Here is a 14,463-nt window from a genome sequence, read left to right as displayed (position 1 = left end):
TATACTGCACAAATTGAGAGACAGAGAACTAAAAGGACTGTCACACCCATTTATACCGATACATTTTGGTTCTAAAGAGGAAATGATTCATTTTCTCTGCATTCATATTTTCAAAAGCTTGTACTGAAAGTTCTATAACATTTGGGACTGGGAAAAGATTTATTTCTGGTCAGACATCAGAAAATTATTGCCAGTTTAGTTTTATTTTCTTTTAGTTTTTACTCAGCATACCCCCAGTCAATCTCTATGTTCAGATCAGAGCAAGCCATTCAATTCAGCTGGCAAAAAATATAACTTGATGTTTCTTTGTTAAACATCAGCAAACATCAAAAATATTTAATCAGCAAAATTGGGACAAAAAGCAGACAAGAGCAGCAGGAGGAATATGAACAACAAACAAGGGATGAAAAAGCAAAGGGGAATTAATATCGCAAGGGGGTGTTTTTTTAATGTATGACACATGATCAATATTTAAAAGAAGGCAATATTATAACACCTCAAATGTAAAGCAACAATACAAAATAAACCAAACTGTATACAGAAAAGTCCAAAACAATTACTGGTGTCAGATATGCAAGCCATTGTACAAATATTGTTTAAAAAAAGAAGTCTTATTGTAAACTGATGGCCTAGGTCCGGGGTGGCAAACCTATGGAACATGTGCCACAGGTGGCACACAGAGCCATTTGTCAGGGCACGTGAGGCATTGCCCTGTCAGCTGGCCAGTGCGCATGTACGCACTGGCCAGCTGAGTTCAGCCTTTTTAAAGCCATTTTTTGCCCTCCCCAGGCTCCAGAGGCTTTATAGAAGCCTGGGGAGGGCGAAAAGAGCTTCTCCCGCACCCCAGAGGCCCTCCGGAGGCTTCAGGAGCTTCCCTGAAGCCTCCGGAGCACAAAAACACAGCACTATGGGCAAACTGGAAGTTCAGGAATGGACTTCCGGTTTGCTCGTATAGTCGGTTTAAGCCCTCCGGAGGCTTCAGGGACCTTCAGGAGGCTTCCCTGAAGCCTCCAGAGGACTAAAAATGACCCTACGAGCAAACTGGAAGTCACTTACCAACAGTAAAATAGACCCCATCGGTTTTTATTCTTCTTGGCCAGTATGCCTCAAATGTGATCAAAGCCCAGTTTTGACCTAAGCATCCTCACAGTAATCTATGCAAGCCTGCATTTCTAAACATGAAACTACCATGAAAGCCCATAAATTGTTGCTCACATCTCATCCACTGGGAGGTCCAGATAATATATTGTAGACACACTCAAGATAATTGTGATTAATATAGTATTTTAGTTAATGACATTTAGTAGCTTGGAATATAATTTCAATTTCTAAAATTGACCTAACTAAAATTAAACAAAAACAATTCACAGAGGGAACATAACTGAGGCAGTGCTAGCCTCCCTTTTCTAGCAGAACATCCTTCTTGAAAAGTCACAGCAATGGAACCAAAATAAAAATCAAGTCTCCTTTGACAAATCCGACTCATACTGCTTGCTTCATGGTTCTGTCCATACAGTTCTCTTTGCTGTAATATAGGACCAGTGACGTGCAGTGAGGTTTATGGCTGGTGAGGCAGCAATTTTTTTAGACTTGTGGACTTCAACTCCCAGAATTCCACAGCCAGGTATGCTCAGTTCCGATTTAAAGTAACAGCATTTGTTTTTCTCCTTTGCTAAATAAGTTTCTTTCTTTCTTTTTCTTTTTCTTCTCCCTTCCCTTCCTTCCTTCCTCTCTCCCTCCCTCCCACCCTCTCTCAAACACACACACACACACACACACACACACACACACACACACACACAAAGTTGCACCAGGAGGATGAAGTTTGAATTCCTCCCTCTCCCTCCGACCCACAGGTACCTTTTCCAGCTGTTTCAGAGAGAATTTCAACTCTGCTCTTGCCTGCCATCATGAAAACAAAAAAAATGTAAAAGGAAAAAGGCAAGAGCTGAGGTCAGGCTGGGCTAGTTGCTACCAGAGTCACCATGGATGACTCTGCTTAACTGTTTAAAAAAGCCTCTAAAAAAGCACCCTCTACAGGAGGAGGCAAGAGAATGCCATGCCTCATCTATGTCAGGAATATTTTGGCTTTTAACCCTTGCTTAACTCTGCTCGAGTGATCATAAAAAGTCAGACTAGATGAGCACGTCATTTTCCTGCCTCCTTCTGCAGAGGGTGCTTTTTTAGAGGCTTTTTTAAACAGTTAAGCACTAAGCAGAGTCATCCGTGGTGACTCTGGCAGCAACTAGCTCAGCCTGACCTCAGCTCTTGCCTTTTTCCGTTTACATTTTTTTTCACGATGCCAGTGGTGAGGCTCTGCCTCCCCTATCTCCCCTGACTGTACGTTCCTGTATAGAACTCATCCTATTGCTGCCTCTGAGATTTTTCTTTTCTTTCTAGTCCAGTCTATGGCCTTGAGGTTTCCTAGTAAGTTTTAATTAGTTGAACTGTCCTTAGTTTTTTGAGATCAGCATTGGGAGTGTAGATCATCATAGTGTGAAATTCATCTTAGCTGCCCAGCTAAAGCATGTGAGCATCTATATTTGGCATCAGTGATTTGTCCTGATTTTACAAAAAAACAGGGAATATAAGATGAAGAAAGTGCTGCGTGATGTGTCTCTCAGATTTGATGGCACTCAGTACATAACTGAAGAAAACTTGAGGACTTTTTAAAAATACTAATGGAATTTATGATATAGCCAGATTAAAGCTTTTGGGTCAGCTGGTTGCTGATGTGGCCATGCAGGAAAAGAAAACCCACAGCTGCAAAGACAAAATTACAAAAGGAATATGGAATGTAAGAAGCATGAACATGGAAAAAATCAACACAATGAAATGAAATGAATCAATAAAATACCAATACCTCAGGTATCAGTGAATTGTTATACATTGTAATTGGACATTTTAAGTCAGAAGATTACACTATTCAATACTCAGGACATCAAAGACCCAAGAAAGAATTGCATAATTACTTTCATAATTAGGAATGATATGAAAGACCATTTGACTACAGTGCAATCAGTGACAAAATATCAGAGTTCATGTGACAATTGTCCAAAATTATGCTTCAGCCAATTCTATAGAAAAAGGAGTTTTATGTACAATTTCTGAACATTCAAGCAAGATGTGCAACTTGTGGCTGGAGACAAGAAGACCAACACTGGAAATATTAATGAGGAAAATATGCACTAGGCAGTGGTTGGTTTCAAAATTTGGTAGAACCTCTTCTGTAGGTGTGGCCTGCTTTGTGGGAGTGGCTTGCCAGCCATGTGACCATATGGGAGTGGCTTGGCAGTCATGTTACTGAGTGGGCGTGGCCAACTGGTAAAATGTGGTGAAACTTACTTAACAACGCTCTTGCTTAGCAACCAAAATGTTGGCTCAGAAACTCTGGTATTTGAAGCACGCAAGTCTTAAAGCTGTCAAGTACAAGACCCTTGCACCCCTAACCCTTTAGGAAAAAAACCTCAGGGGTGTTCAAACTTGACAGCTTTAAGACTTGTGGACTTCAACTCCCAGAATTCCTCCTCCAGTCATGTTGGCTCAGGAACTCTGGCACTGAAGTGTGCAAGTCTTAAAGCTGTCAAGTTACAAGACCCTTGCACCCCTAACCCTTTAGAAAAAAAGGCCAGGGATGTTCAAACTTGACAGTTTTAAGCCTTTAAGATTTAGATAGGACTCTTGGAGGCAGGTGGGGTGATTGGTGAGCCAGCCAATCAGTGAGCAGTGGGCGGGGCAAGCATTGTGAGGACGGGCAGGGGGAGGAAGCTGGAACTGGTTCTAAATGGCACAGTAGATTTGTGGAACCTCTTCTATAGAAGAGGTTAGAACTGGCAGGAACCCACCCCTGGCACTAGGAAACCAAAATGAAGCAGGAGAATGACTTATCCATTTCTATACATCCAGCTTTCTTCATTGTTAACACAGTCTTTTAAAAACGAAACAATATATACATCTTTAAATGGAGTACCTTGAAATCAAATTGACTACAGTTTATTATTGGCACAAGGAGTAAAAGAACTTACTTATTACAGCAAGTACATGGCTGACTTTGGAGCAGGTCATAAACTGCTTATGGGAAAATTCCAGTTCAAGATAGAGTGGAAGAACAAAGCCAATCACTTTCCATGTTATGATCTTGAGCATAAACTCATAATTTTGAAGTAGCTTATCAGAATCCTGAACCTTGTTGATACGGAACCAGAAACACTGTGAATAAACTGAAGAAGTTGTTAAGTATGAATGTGAAAAGAGACTACCAAGATCAAGAAATACAAGAAATATAATTGGATGTCAGAACTAATGGAAATTATCAAGAAGGGAAGACAAATCAAACCCATGTAAAGGAAAGATAATGGACGGATAGTTAATGAAGAATTTCAGAGAAGCTTGTTCCTTATTCCAACTGTTTTGGTCTCACTTCCTTCATGTATAACTGACTTTCTTTCCAGTCTCCATTGCAGTCTTCTTTCTCTCTTCTATAAATATCCATATATTCAGCATTTGAAATGCCTTTAGCATTTCTCTTTTACTTATCTGCAAACAAGTGTGGTTCTTTGTTTTCTTAAGATCCTAGGAAACATCCATACTGAAGAAAGACAGTTCATAAGGATGGAAAACTGAGACCAGCAACTCTGAATCCTTCCTTCCACAATATTCCTTACTTACAAGAACTTCTAGTACTAGAAGATGGCTAGATCAGCACTCCTATTGGAAGGATACAGGGATTGATGGAATATCTTCAGAAACATGGCAAGAAATAGAAGAAGAATCAATAATTATATGTTAGCAATGTTAGCAAATTATATGTTAGCACATATGGAAAATGGTACAATGGTCAAAAGATTGGAAGGCCTCAGACTACATAGTGAAAGAGAGAGAGGGAGGAGAGAGGCGGGAGGAAGGGAGGGAGGGAAGGAGGGAGGGAGAAAGAGAGATTTACTAGAGTGCTACCTATCACACAATATCCCTAATTATCTATCCTAGTGAAATAATGAATTCATTATCTAATATAAATTAGAACCTCACAGGAAGATGCTAGGTGTTCGAGCTAGAAAAATCTGAGCGACATACTGGTGCACACCGGATAATTGAGAAAGTCAAAGAATAACAACAGGAAGTCAATATGTGTTTTAATTATTATGGGAAAGCCTCTGGTTGTGTTGTCCACATCATACTGTGAAATGTATTTAGGAAAATGGGACTCCTCGAATATCTCACTGTCCTCATGTAAAACCTCATGCAGGGGTCACGAATCTACTGCCTAGGTGGAGCAACTAGCTCTAAGTCAGCAAAAAAATGAGATGAGACTGTATACTCTACTTTTATTTATGCTGACTGTATATTGATGGAAACTGGATTAGAAAATGAGTGTGGCTTTAAAGTTTGCAGAATCATTAATTATGCAATTTACTGATGGGAAAAGTAAGGTTTTACACTTAGGCAAGAAAAAAGAAATGCATAGGTAAAGAATGGGTGGTATGGGGCACAAAAGCAGAAATTGTGACACAGATCTAGGAGTCCAACTGGATAACCACTTAAGTATGAACCAGCAGTGTGCTGTAGCTATCAAAAAAAGCCAATGCACTCCTAGACTGCATCAGCAAAGGAATAGTATCAAGAACACATAATGATAGTACTGCTTTATTCTGCACTGATAAGACTATACTGACTATGACTCAGAGGTGGTATTCAGCGGGTTCTGACCAGTTCTGGAGAACCGGTAGTGGAAATTTTGAGTAGTTCAAAGAACCGGTAAATACCACCTCTGACTGACCCGCCCCCACCTATTCTCTGCCTCCCGAGTTCCAGCTGATCAGGAGGAAATGGAGATTTTACAGTATCCTTCCCCTGGAGTGAGGTGGGCATGGAGATTTTACAGTATCCTTCCATTGCCATACAGTAGTAAAAAAATTTGAATCCCACCATTGCTCTGACTCCTCTTTAGAAGGCCAGATCCTGAAGTTGAAACTCAAATATTTTGGCCAACTAATGAGAAGGAAGAACTCACTGGAGAAGAGCCTAATTCTGGAAACAATTGAGGGCAAAAGAAGAAGGGAATGACAGAGAATGAGATGGATGGATGGAGTCACTGAAGCATGAGCATCATGTTGGCATGAGCTTAAATGGACTCTGGGGAATGGTAGAGGGCAGGCCTGGAGGAACATTATCCATGGGGTTGTGATGGATCAGACATTACTTTGCAATTAACAACAATAAGACCATACTTGGAGTCTGTCACCATGATACAAAAAAAGATGTTGAGATTCTGGAAAGAGTGCAGAGAAAAGTAACATGATTAGGGGCTGAGTGGAAGTTAAAACATACAATGAACAACTGTGGAAACTGTGGGAATGTCTTGTCTAACAAAGAGAAGGACTAGGGGTGATATGATAGTAGTCTTCTATTATCTGAAAAGCTGTCACAGTCAATAGGGGTTTGACCTATTCTCCAAAGTACCCGAGGGCAGGACAAGAAGTAATGGGTGGAAGATCATTAAGGAGATCCAATCTAGAACTAAGGAGACATTTTCTCAGCAATTAATCAGTGGAATGACTTGCCTCCAGTAACTCAATAGGAGGGATGCGGGAGACCCCTTGCAGGGTAGAGCTGAGGACTATGCTCAATTCTTGGCGGACAAAGTAGCTCGGTTTCGATCGGACTTGGACTCCACCGCAGTAGATCCAGCCGAGACACAGGAGGACCACTTGCCACACCATCTCTGGGTTGAGTTCCAGGATGTTGCCTCTGGGGATGTGGACAAGGCCATTCGAGCTGTAAGTGCCTCCACTTGTATTCTGGACCCGTGTCCCTCCTGGCTGGTTGCCAACAGCAGGGAGGTGACACATGGCTGGATCCAGGCGGTTGTGACCGCCTCCCTTCGGGAGGGGCACTTCCCCGCCGTACTTAAAACGGCGGTGGTGAGACCCCTCCTGAAGAAACCATCTTTAGATCCAGCCATTCTAAACAACTTTCGTCCTGTCTCCAACCTCCCCTTTATCGGGAAGGTTGTTGAGAAGGTGGTGGCCTTCCAGCTTCAACGGGCCTTGGAGGAAGCTAGTTATCTTGACCCCTTCCAGTCCGGCTTCAGACCTGGTTACAGCACAGAAACCGCTTTGGTCGCATTGACCGATGATCTCTGGAGGGCCAGAGATGGAGGCTATGCGTCCATCCTGGTTCTCCTTGACCTCTCAGCGGCTTTCGATACCATCGACCATGGTATCCTTCTGCGACGTCTGCGGGAGGTGGGAGTGGGAGGCACTGTTTTACGGTGGTTCTCCTCCTACCTCTCGGACAGGTCGCAGTCGGTGTTGGTCGGGGGGCAGAGATCGTCCCTGAGGCCCCTAACATGTGGGGTGCCGCAGGGTTCGGTCTTATCCCCCCTACTATTTAACATATACATGAAACCGCTGGGCGAGATCATTCAGAGGCACGGGATAAAATACCACCAATATGCGGACGATACGCAACTGTATCTGTCCGCCCCGTGCCAACTCAATGAAGCGGTGGACGTGATGAACCAGGGTCTGGAGGCCGTTAGGAACTGGATGAGTGCTAACAAACTGGTACTCAACCCGGACAAGACCGAGTGGCTGTTGTGCTTCCCTCCCAATAATTTGGCTAATACACCAACGCTTAGGCTGGGGGGTCAAATTTTATACCCCTCAGATAGGGTCCGCAACTTAGGAGTCCTCCTGGACCCACAGCTGACTTTTGACCACCAGCTGTCAGCTGTGACCAGGGGGGCATTTGCCCAGGTTCGCCTGGTCCGCCAGTTGCGGCCCTACCTAGACCGGGAGGCTCTCACAACAGTCACTCGAGCCCTTGTGATCTCTAGGCTGGAATACTGCAATGGGCTCTACATGGGGTTGCCCTTGAAGTGCATCCGGCGGCTACAGCTAGTCCAGAATGCAGCCGCGCGAGTGATAGTGGGCGCACCGCGGTTCGCCCACGTTACACCCGTCCTCCGCGAGCTGCACTGGCTACCTGTTAGTCTCCGGGTGCGCTTCAGGGTACTGATGACCATCTTTAAAGCACTCCATGGTAGTGGATCTGGGTACTTGAGAGACCGCCTTCTGCCGATTACCTCCCTAAATCGACCAATTAGATCGCACAGACTGGGCCTCCTCCGAATTCCATCTGCCAGTCAATGCCGACTGGCAACCACACGGAGGAGAGCCTTTTCTGTTGCAGCTCCGACCCTGTGGAACGACCTCCCCGTTGAGATCCGTACCCTCACCACTATCCAGACCTTCCGCGCAGCCCTCAAGATCTGGCTCTCCCAGCAGGCCTGGGGATAGGTTCCCAATTTACCCGCCCGAGTGTTTGATTGCTGAATGAAAGTTGTGTTTTTACTATCTTTTCTTTGTTCACATACTGTTCTGTTTTTGACACTGCACCCCCCTCCCTTGTGGTTGTAAGCCGCCCTGAGTCCCCTCAGGGAAAAGGGCGGCATATAAATCCCAATAAAACTCTAAAACTCTAAACTCTTTATGGCTGCTCCATTGTTGGAGGTTTTAAAAAAGAGATAGGACAACCATTTGTGTGGAATGATATAGGCTCTCTTGTTAGAGTAGGGGATTAAACTAGAAGACCTCTAATGTCACTTCCAACTGTTCTTCAGTATTCTATACTGATAACACTACTTTAGTAGGAAGGTCAAGGAGCACTGTGGGAAAAAATTGGACCAAGACTGAAGATAAAGAAGACTAGAATAATAACATATACAGATATAGCTTTAAAATTGACAAGGAAAATATTGTCATCACAGCAGACATGTAGGTTTAATGTAATAAAAATTTCTTTTACTTGTTTCCTTATACATGTAGAAGATTTGATGAGACCCTGGAGTTCTTGAAAGAATAGCTATCTAAACATGAGCTATATTCAGCTTTTTTCTATAACAAAATGTCAACCAAACTTCTTGCTTAATTATTATGATCACAAAGTTGCTCTTTTTACACTGTATTTGAAAGTACACTGTCATCACAGAGCTGCTTAGAAAACTCTAACCATGAATTATATCTTCATATCTTGCTTAATGGAGATATGTTTTTGGAAATGCATAGACTACAATTTTCTTATCAAATATTGAATGCAATAGGCCAGTGGTTCTTAACCTTTTCTTCACCATCCACCCCTTTAAATAGCTTTTGTGGCCATGGACCCCCAAGACTTAAATCAATATTTAAATAATAACATTTCTTCAAGCTTTCATGGATCCCCTGTGATATCGCAGCACGCTCAGGGGTTCACGAACCACAAATTGGGAACCACTTTAATAGGCAATATATTTTCATATTCCAGGTTGGTCAAAGAACAACCATAGCAAGATTCAGTGGTTTGGGGTTTTAGGGCTTTGGGGTTCTGGGAATTTACCATATTTAGAGCTTGATGGGTGCTACTATGCCAGACAGTCCCTGTGCATCATCTAGGGGTCCCTTTGGACCCATGATTCCAGCTTGGAAAGCAGCTACAGTTGTAACCAGACAGTTTTTGCACAGTTTTGGGCACGTTCCTGAACTGGGAAGCTCTACTCTCAGTTACATATACTCTAGCCACATCTCAAATAGATTCCTGCAACACACTCTAAAATGGAGTTGCCTTTGAAGAGCATGCAGAAGCTTCATATGGTGCAAAATGCAAGGGTGAAGGAAGTTATGTGTACTCCTTGCTCAGTAAACATTATAACTCTTGTCTGTGAAGAGCACCAGTTGTGAGTTTGCTTCCAAATTAAGCTCAAGATGCTGGTAATAATTTATAAAACCTTACACATGATAGGACTGCATTATTTGGAAGGCTGCCTCTTCCTAGTCTCCCAGATCTGAAAGGATCTAAAGACATACTTGTGTCAATGGGACTGGAGGTCTGGATTATGGTTTGGAGCCTGCTGGATTCACTAATTAATCTACAACTTGCCTTTGCCTACTATCTATCTATCTATCTATCTATCTATCTATCTATCTATCTATCTATCTATCTATCTATCTATCTATCTATCTATCTATCTATCTATCTATCATCTATCTATCTATCTATCTATCTATCTATCTATCTAGTTTTAATTTTGATTTCAGTTAGGTTTTCCATTTTGTTTTAAGTTTTATTTTTTGCTATTTTCCTATATTTTGTTAATTTGTTGTGTTAAGTTGTTTTTAATTATATGAGCTGCCCAGTATCACAAAGGTGAGATATAAATTGAATGAATTAATAAATGAAGAAGCAAATCTCCCTGCCCCTAAAACAAAACAAAAAGGGAGGTGAGTAATACATGGAAGAAATATCTTATAGAAGTAATATATTATTTCAAGTAAATCACATTTATATAAAAGTCTGCTTTAATCATAGTATTAATTCCTCTTTTCCCCAAGTTTCTAGTCTCTTCTTTTCTCTTCTTTACTATTAAAAATATCCCTGCCAGGCTTCTCTATTGCACCAAAGCACAGAGTTTGAGAACTGCTGGCTTATTCTGTGGTTTGACTGAGTCCCTCATTCAATTTAATACAACACAGAAATTTAATCATTATGAATCAGATTCTAAATTGCCGTTCTACTAGCATACAGTTCATAGCAAGTAGTAAACTTTCTTACTTTCTTACTTAAGACAAAATGGATAATCACACCTCAAATTCATAAAGCCATCTGTACAAACTCTCATGCAGATGATGACATTCAGCAACTTGCTAGAACAGATTTCTAGAACAGTGGTCCCCAAACTTGGCAACTTTCAGACTTGTGGACTTCAACTCCCAGAAATATTTTCACCCCAAAATTTAGGATGTGTGTTTTAAAATTAATTGCTAAATCAACTAACCAGCCAACCAACCCAACCAGTTAATTCTTTGGGAAGAGAATCTTAAAAGTGGTTTCAGATACATAGTTTGCATAGAGACAACATACATTCCATATCTACAATGTTCAGAATGAGCGCACCTTTTGTGCCTTGCGCTTATCGGCTCGTTGGTTCTGATGATAGATGCGACTGAAGTTGGAGACAATGACTGGAACTGGAAGAGCAATGACTAAGACCCCGCTGAGAGAACAAATGGAACCAAATATCTTCCCAGCTATTGTCTTCGGCACCATGTCACCATACCTGGGGTAAAAAACAAAAGTCTGCTTAATCACATAAGCTATAATTTGCCCTTAAAGGACTTAACAGTATCATTCCACTATGTGAACAACTCTTTGTATTGTTTTTGACAGAGTCCTTGGTATTGCTACTCCACACATCAATTTATTCACATCCAGTGTGAGGAAGGGGAGGATATTGAAAAATATGATGATGACATTTCAATTATTGAGATCTAGTTGAATTGTTGTAGTCAATCCTTGGAGCTGTCCATGTGGTGGATCAGTCCTTTTTCTTTTCAATCTTCTAGAACAGTGGTTCTCGACCTGTGGCCTGCAGATTCTGGGGGCTGTGAGGTTGTCACAGGGGGGCTGCAAAGGCTTGAAGAAATGTTATGATTTAAATCTTGAGTTAAGTCTTGGGGGTCCTCAGCCATGGTCCATGGACACAAAAGTATTTGTGTGGGGGGAGAGGTCCATGGTGAAGAAAAGGTTGAGGACCTTTTCCTCTATAACTTGGAGGGTCTTGTTAAAATTCCTTCTCTTGCCCTGTAGAAGCAGAAACATTTTATCCCTACAAAAAGTTACCTTTGAATGCAACTCTTTGAAAATAAATAAGGGCTTCCATTAATAAAAGAAGACTGTTGAAGATAAATGGGTAAGGGAAATGTGGTCTCTCTCTCATTTATTATCTCAAAAACAATGGATCATATAGTTGTATTAACTGAAATGAAATTCAAGGAAAACAAACAAAATTCCTTTTCCTCGTAAAAAGTAGTGAAGTGATAGGAGTGCTGCGCACCGTATGATGCCACCAATAGGCTCTGTAACTTTAGAACAGAAATATATGTTTACAATGGTAAATTAAAGTGTCATAAACTGCTGATAATTAAACAGAGCATCTTCTTTAAAAATAGTGATAAGTGGATTAGGGTAGGCCTGTTCTATTTTCTATTTTGAAAAGTTTTTGTCTGGCTTTTTAAATTCATAAGATGCAATCTGTAAAAAATGTTTGAAGTGATCAAGAGATTTCTTCCATGTATCATATCATCATCATCATCATCTTGCTTACATTGTACTAGCTCTTCATAAATAGGAGATTCCCCTCAATGATTCCTAATATATCCAGGAAGGCTGGAAAAGACCTTCATTTCAAATAAACTATAGCTAAACCAACAGTATGTCTCAGTATAAAACATCAGTATAAAATATCTTCATCTAATTCCATTTCTTACTGTTATGTATCACTTGCACAAATAAAAACAGAACTAAAACAAGCAGATGGGCTTGCAGTAGAGGCAGTAGATGCTCAAGGTTATCTCATGAACATTACAGTTTGGTTGAATTTCAAGGCCACCTTAATTAAATCTGGGGCTCTTCAAAGTACTGCATGTGAAGAATAAAACATCATGTGAAGAATCATCAGCTGCATTCTTCTTCCACCATTCATTACTGCTCTAGACATACTTTGCATCATATTATTAGTGCCATCCTTCTTTCCAAAAATCTATTGATGCCCCTGAAGTGTAGCAGCATGTTGCCTAATTGACTAAAATGTATTTCATGACAATAATAATTTGTGTCATTGCAATAACAATTCAAGATAATACAACATGTCAGTTCTATACTCTAATTAAGATAAATTACTGTACAGATCCCAAATAAAGGCAGTTATTCCAATCTAATAAGATAAAAACCTGTATAGAAATAGCCTCTTCATTAGTATAGGAGGAAGGAGACCTATTCCACTGCTGATATAATGGTCATTGAGGAAAAGTGTCTTTTGATGTGAATAGGTATGTCATAACTGAAGAATAAAACTTATACCTTGCTTTAGTTAATGCTAAGCTAATGACATTTTTGTTTTCTGGTTCAGTTTGAAAAATAACAACTACATTGTGAGTACAATGTGTTAGGCCCCAAACTAAAACAGACACATGAAAATTATTCCAACCCTGTGTTCTTTATTGTTCTATATTAATGGACAAAATCTATCCAGACTGAGAACTTTACTACCTCCATCACTTCTCTACCTTCTCTACTACCTCCTCTCACATATAATATCTGAGTGGCATTGCCACTTACTCCTCTGGAAGGCAGCCTTTAGGAATCCACCTCCTCACAAGTCACTACATTCTTTCAGAATACTGAAAGTGTATATACAAAATTTGTTGTTTCTTCTCAAGCACAGCTCTTTTCACAGAAGTTAAACTTGATTTTCATTGAACACAAAAAGGAATATTCCTAGAAGCTTCCGAGGAGCGGTGATTTAAAAAGTTGAGGTGACTTATGTTGAAAAAAGGAAATAATTGCAAGATTGAAACTCATCCCTATTTATGTGTGTGTCACATGCTGGTCAAGTGTAAAAAAATAACATTTTTCCTTTGTTTTGAAAGTTAAATATGTCTTCATGAATGCCACAAACACATATTTAAATCTCTGCTGAATAAGTGTTAAGAATGAATTTGGAAAGTCTTAAAACTAAAGCAGGGAACTATCATATTGCAGTAATCAGGAATTCCACCAGAGGACATAAAGTACCATTAGAAGATAACTGAAATAGGGAAATCAATTTTTCATATTTCATACTACATGACACAAATGTACTCATACTTAAAAAATATCCTCCATTCTAATTCAATTACATTTTCTCCACGAAAGCTATAGGCATGTCAAAGAAAAAAAAAAGATGATTCAATAATTTTTCTTTTTTATCACTTATAAAAAAGGGGATTATGGAGATTGGAAAAATAAAATAAATAGGTGGCCACTTAATGTGACAGTACTCATTTTGAAAAACAAGGTCATTTCTTATTAATGCATAAAAAAGATGAAAAACAGTAGGTTGTTATAATCAAGTCCCTGATAAATAAATGAGAAGGGGAAAAATCAGATAGTGGAAGAAAATGAAAAGGGAACAGAACAAGCAACTAATCTGAATTACTTTTCTGAAAATAAAGCACTTGCTGTTTGGAGAATTCACAAAGATATCTTGGGGCTTGGGAACTATAGCCAATTCTGATGTGTCTTGTGGTAATTTAAACAGCAAAATGAATTGGACTTGTGCTGTTGGCAAGATAGGGGCAAAAAAGTCAAATGTTTGTCACAACTATGTGACTGAAGTCATGTCCCTTTTTATATGTGTAAAAAAATGGTGAGGCTTTGATCACACATTTGCAACTGCAATTTTGGTGGCATTGTGGCTGGTTCCAGCTGTCTTTAATGGCATCCAACCTTTTTGTGTGCAAATGCTCTAGTACAGTGTTTCTCAACCTTGGCAACTTGAAGATGTCCGGACTTCAACTCCCAGAATTCCCCAGCCAGCATTCGCTGGCTGGGGAATTCTGGGAGTTGAAGTCCAGACATCTTCAAGTTGCCAAGGTTGAGAAACAC

General features: G+C 40.4%; 1 protein-coding gene across 1 annotated transcript in view; it reads right to left on the bottom strand.

Annotated features, from left to right (window-relative positions):
* KCND2 (potassium voltage-gated channel subfamily D member 2) overlaps window positions 1–14,463 on the bottom strand; it is a 337,678-nt gene that overhangs the window by 19,899 nt on the left and 303,316 nt on the right. The window contains exon 2 of the mRNA XM_032220642.1: window positions 10,933–11,095. Within this exon, the coding sequence (XP_032076533.1) occupies window positions 10,933–11,095 (163 nt within the window). The remainder of the gene's footprint in view (window positions 1–10,932; window positions 11,096–14,463) is intronic.

Source organism: Thamnophis elegans, chromosome 7 (assembly GCF_009769535.1).
Source record: "Thamnophis elegans isolate rThaEle1 chromosome 7, rThaEle1.pri, whole genome shotgun sequence".
NCBI classification, from domain to species: Eukaryota; Metazoa; Chordata; class Lepidosauria; order Squamata; family Colubridae; genus Thamnophis; species Thamnophis elegans.
This window is presented reverse-complemented; position numbering and strand designations above follow the sequence as displayed.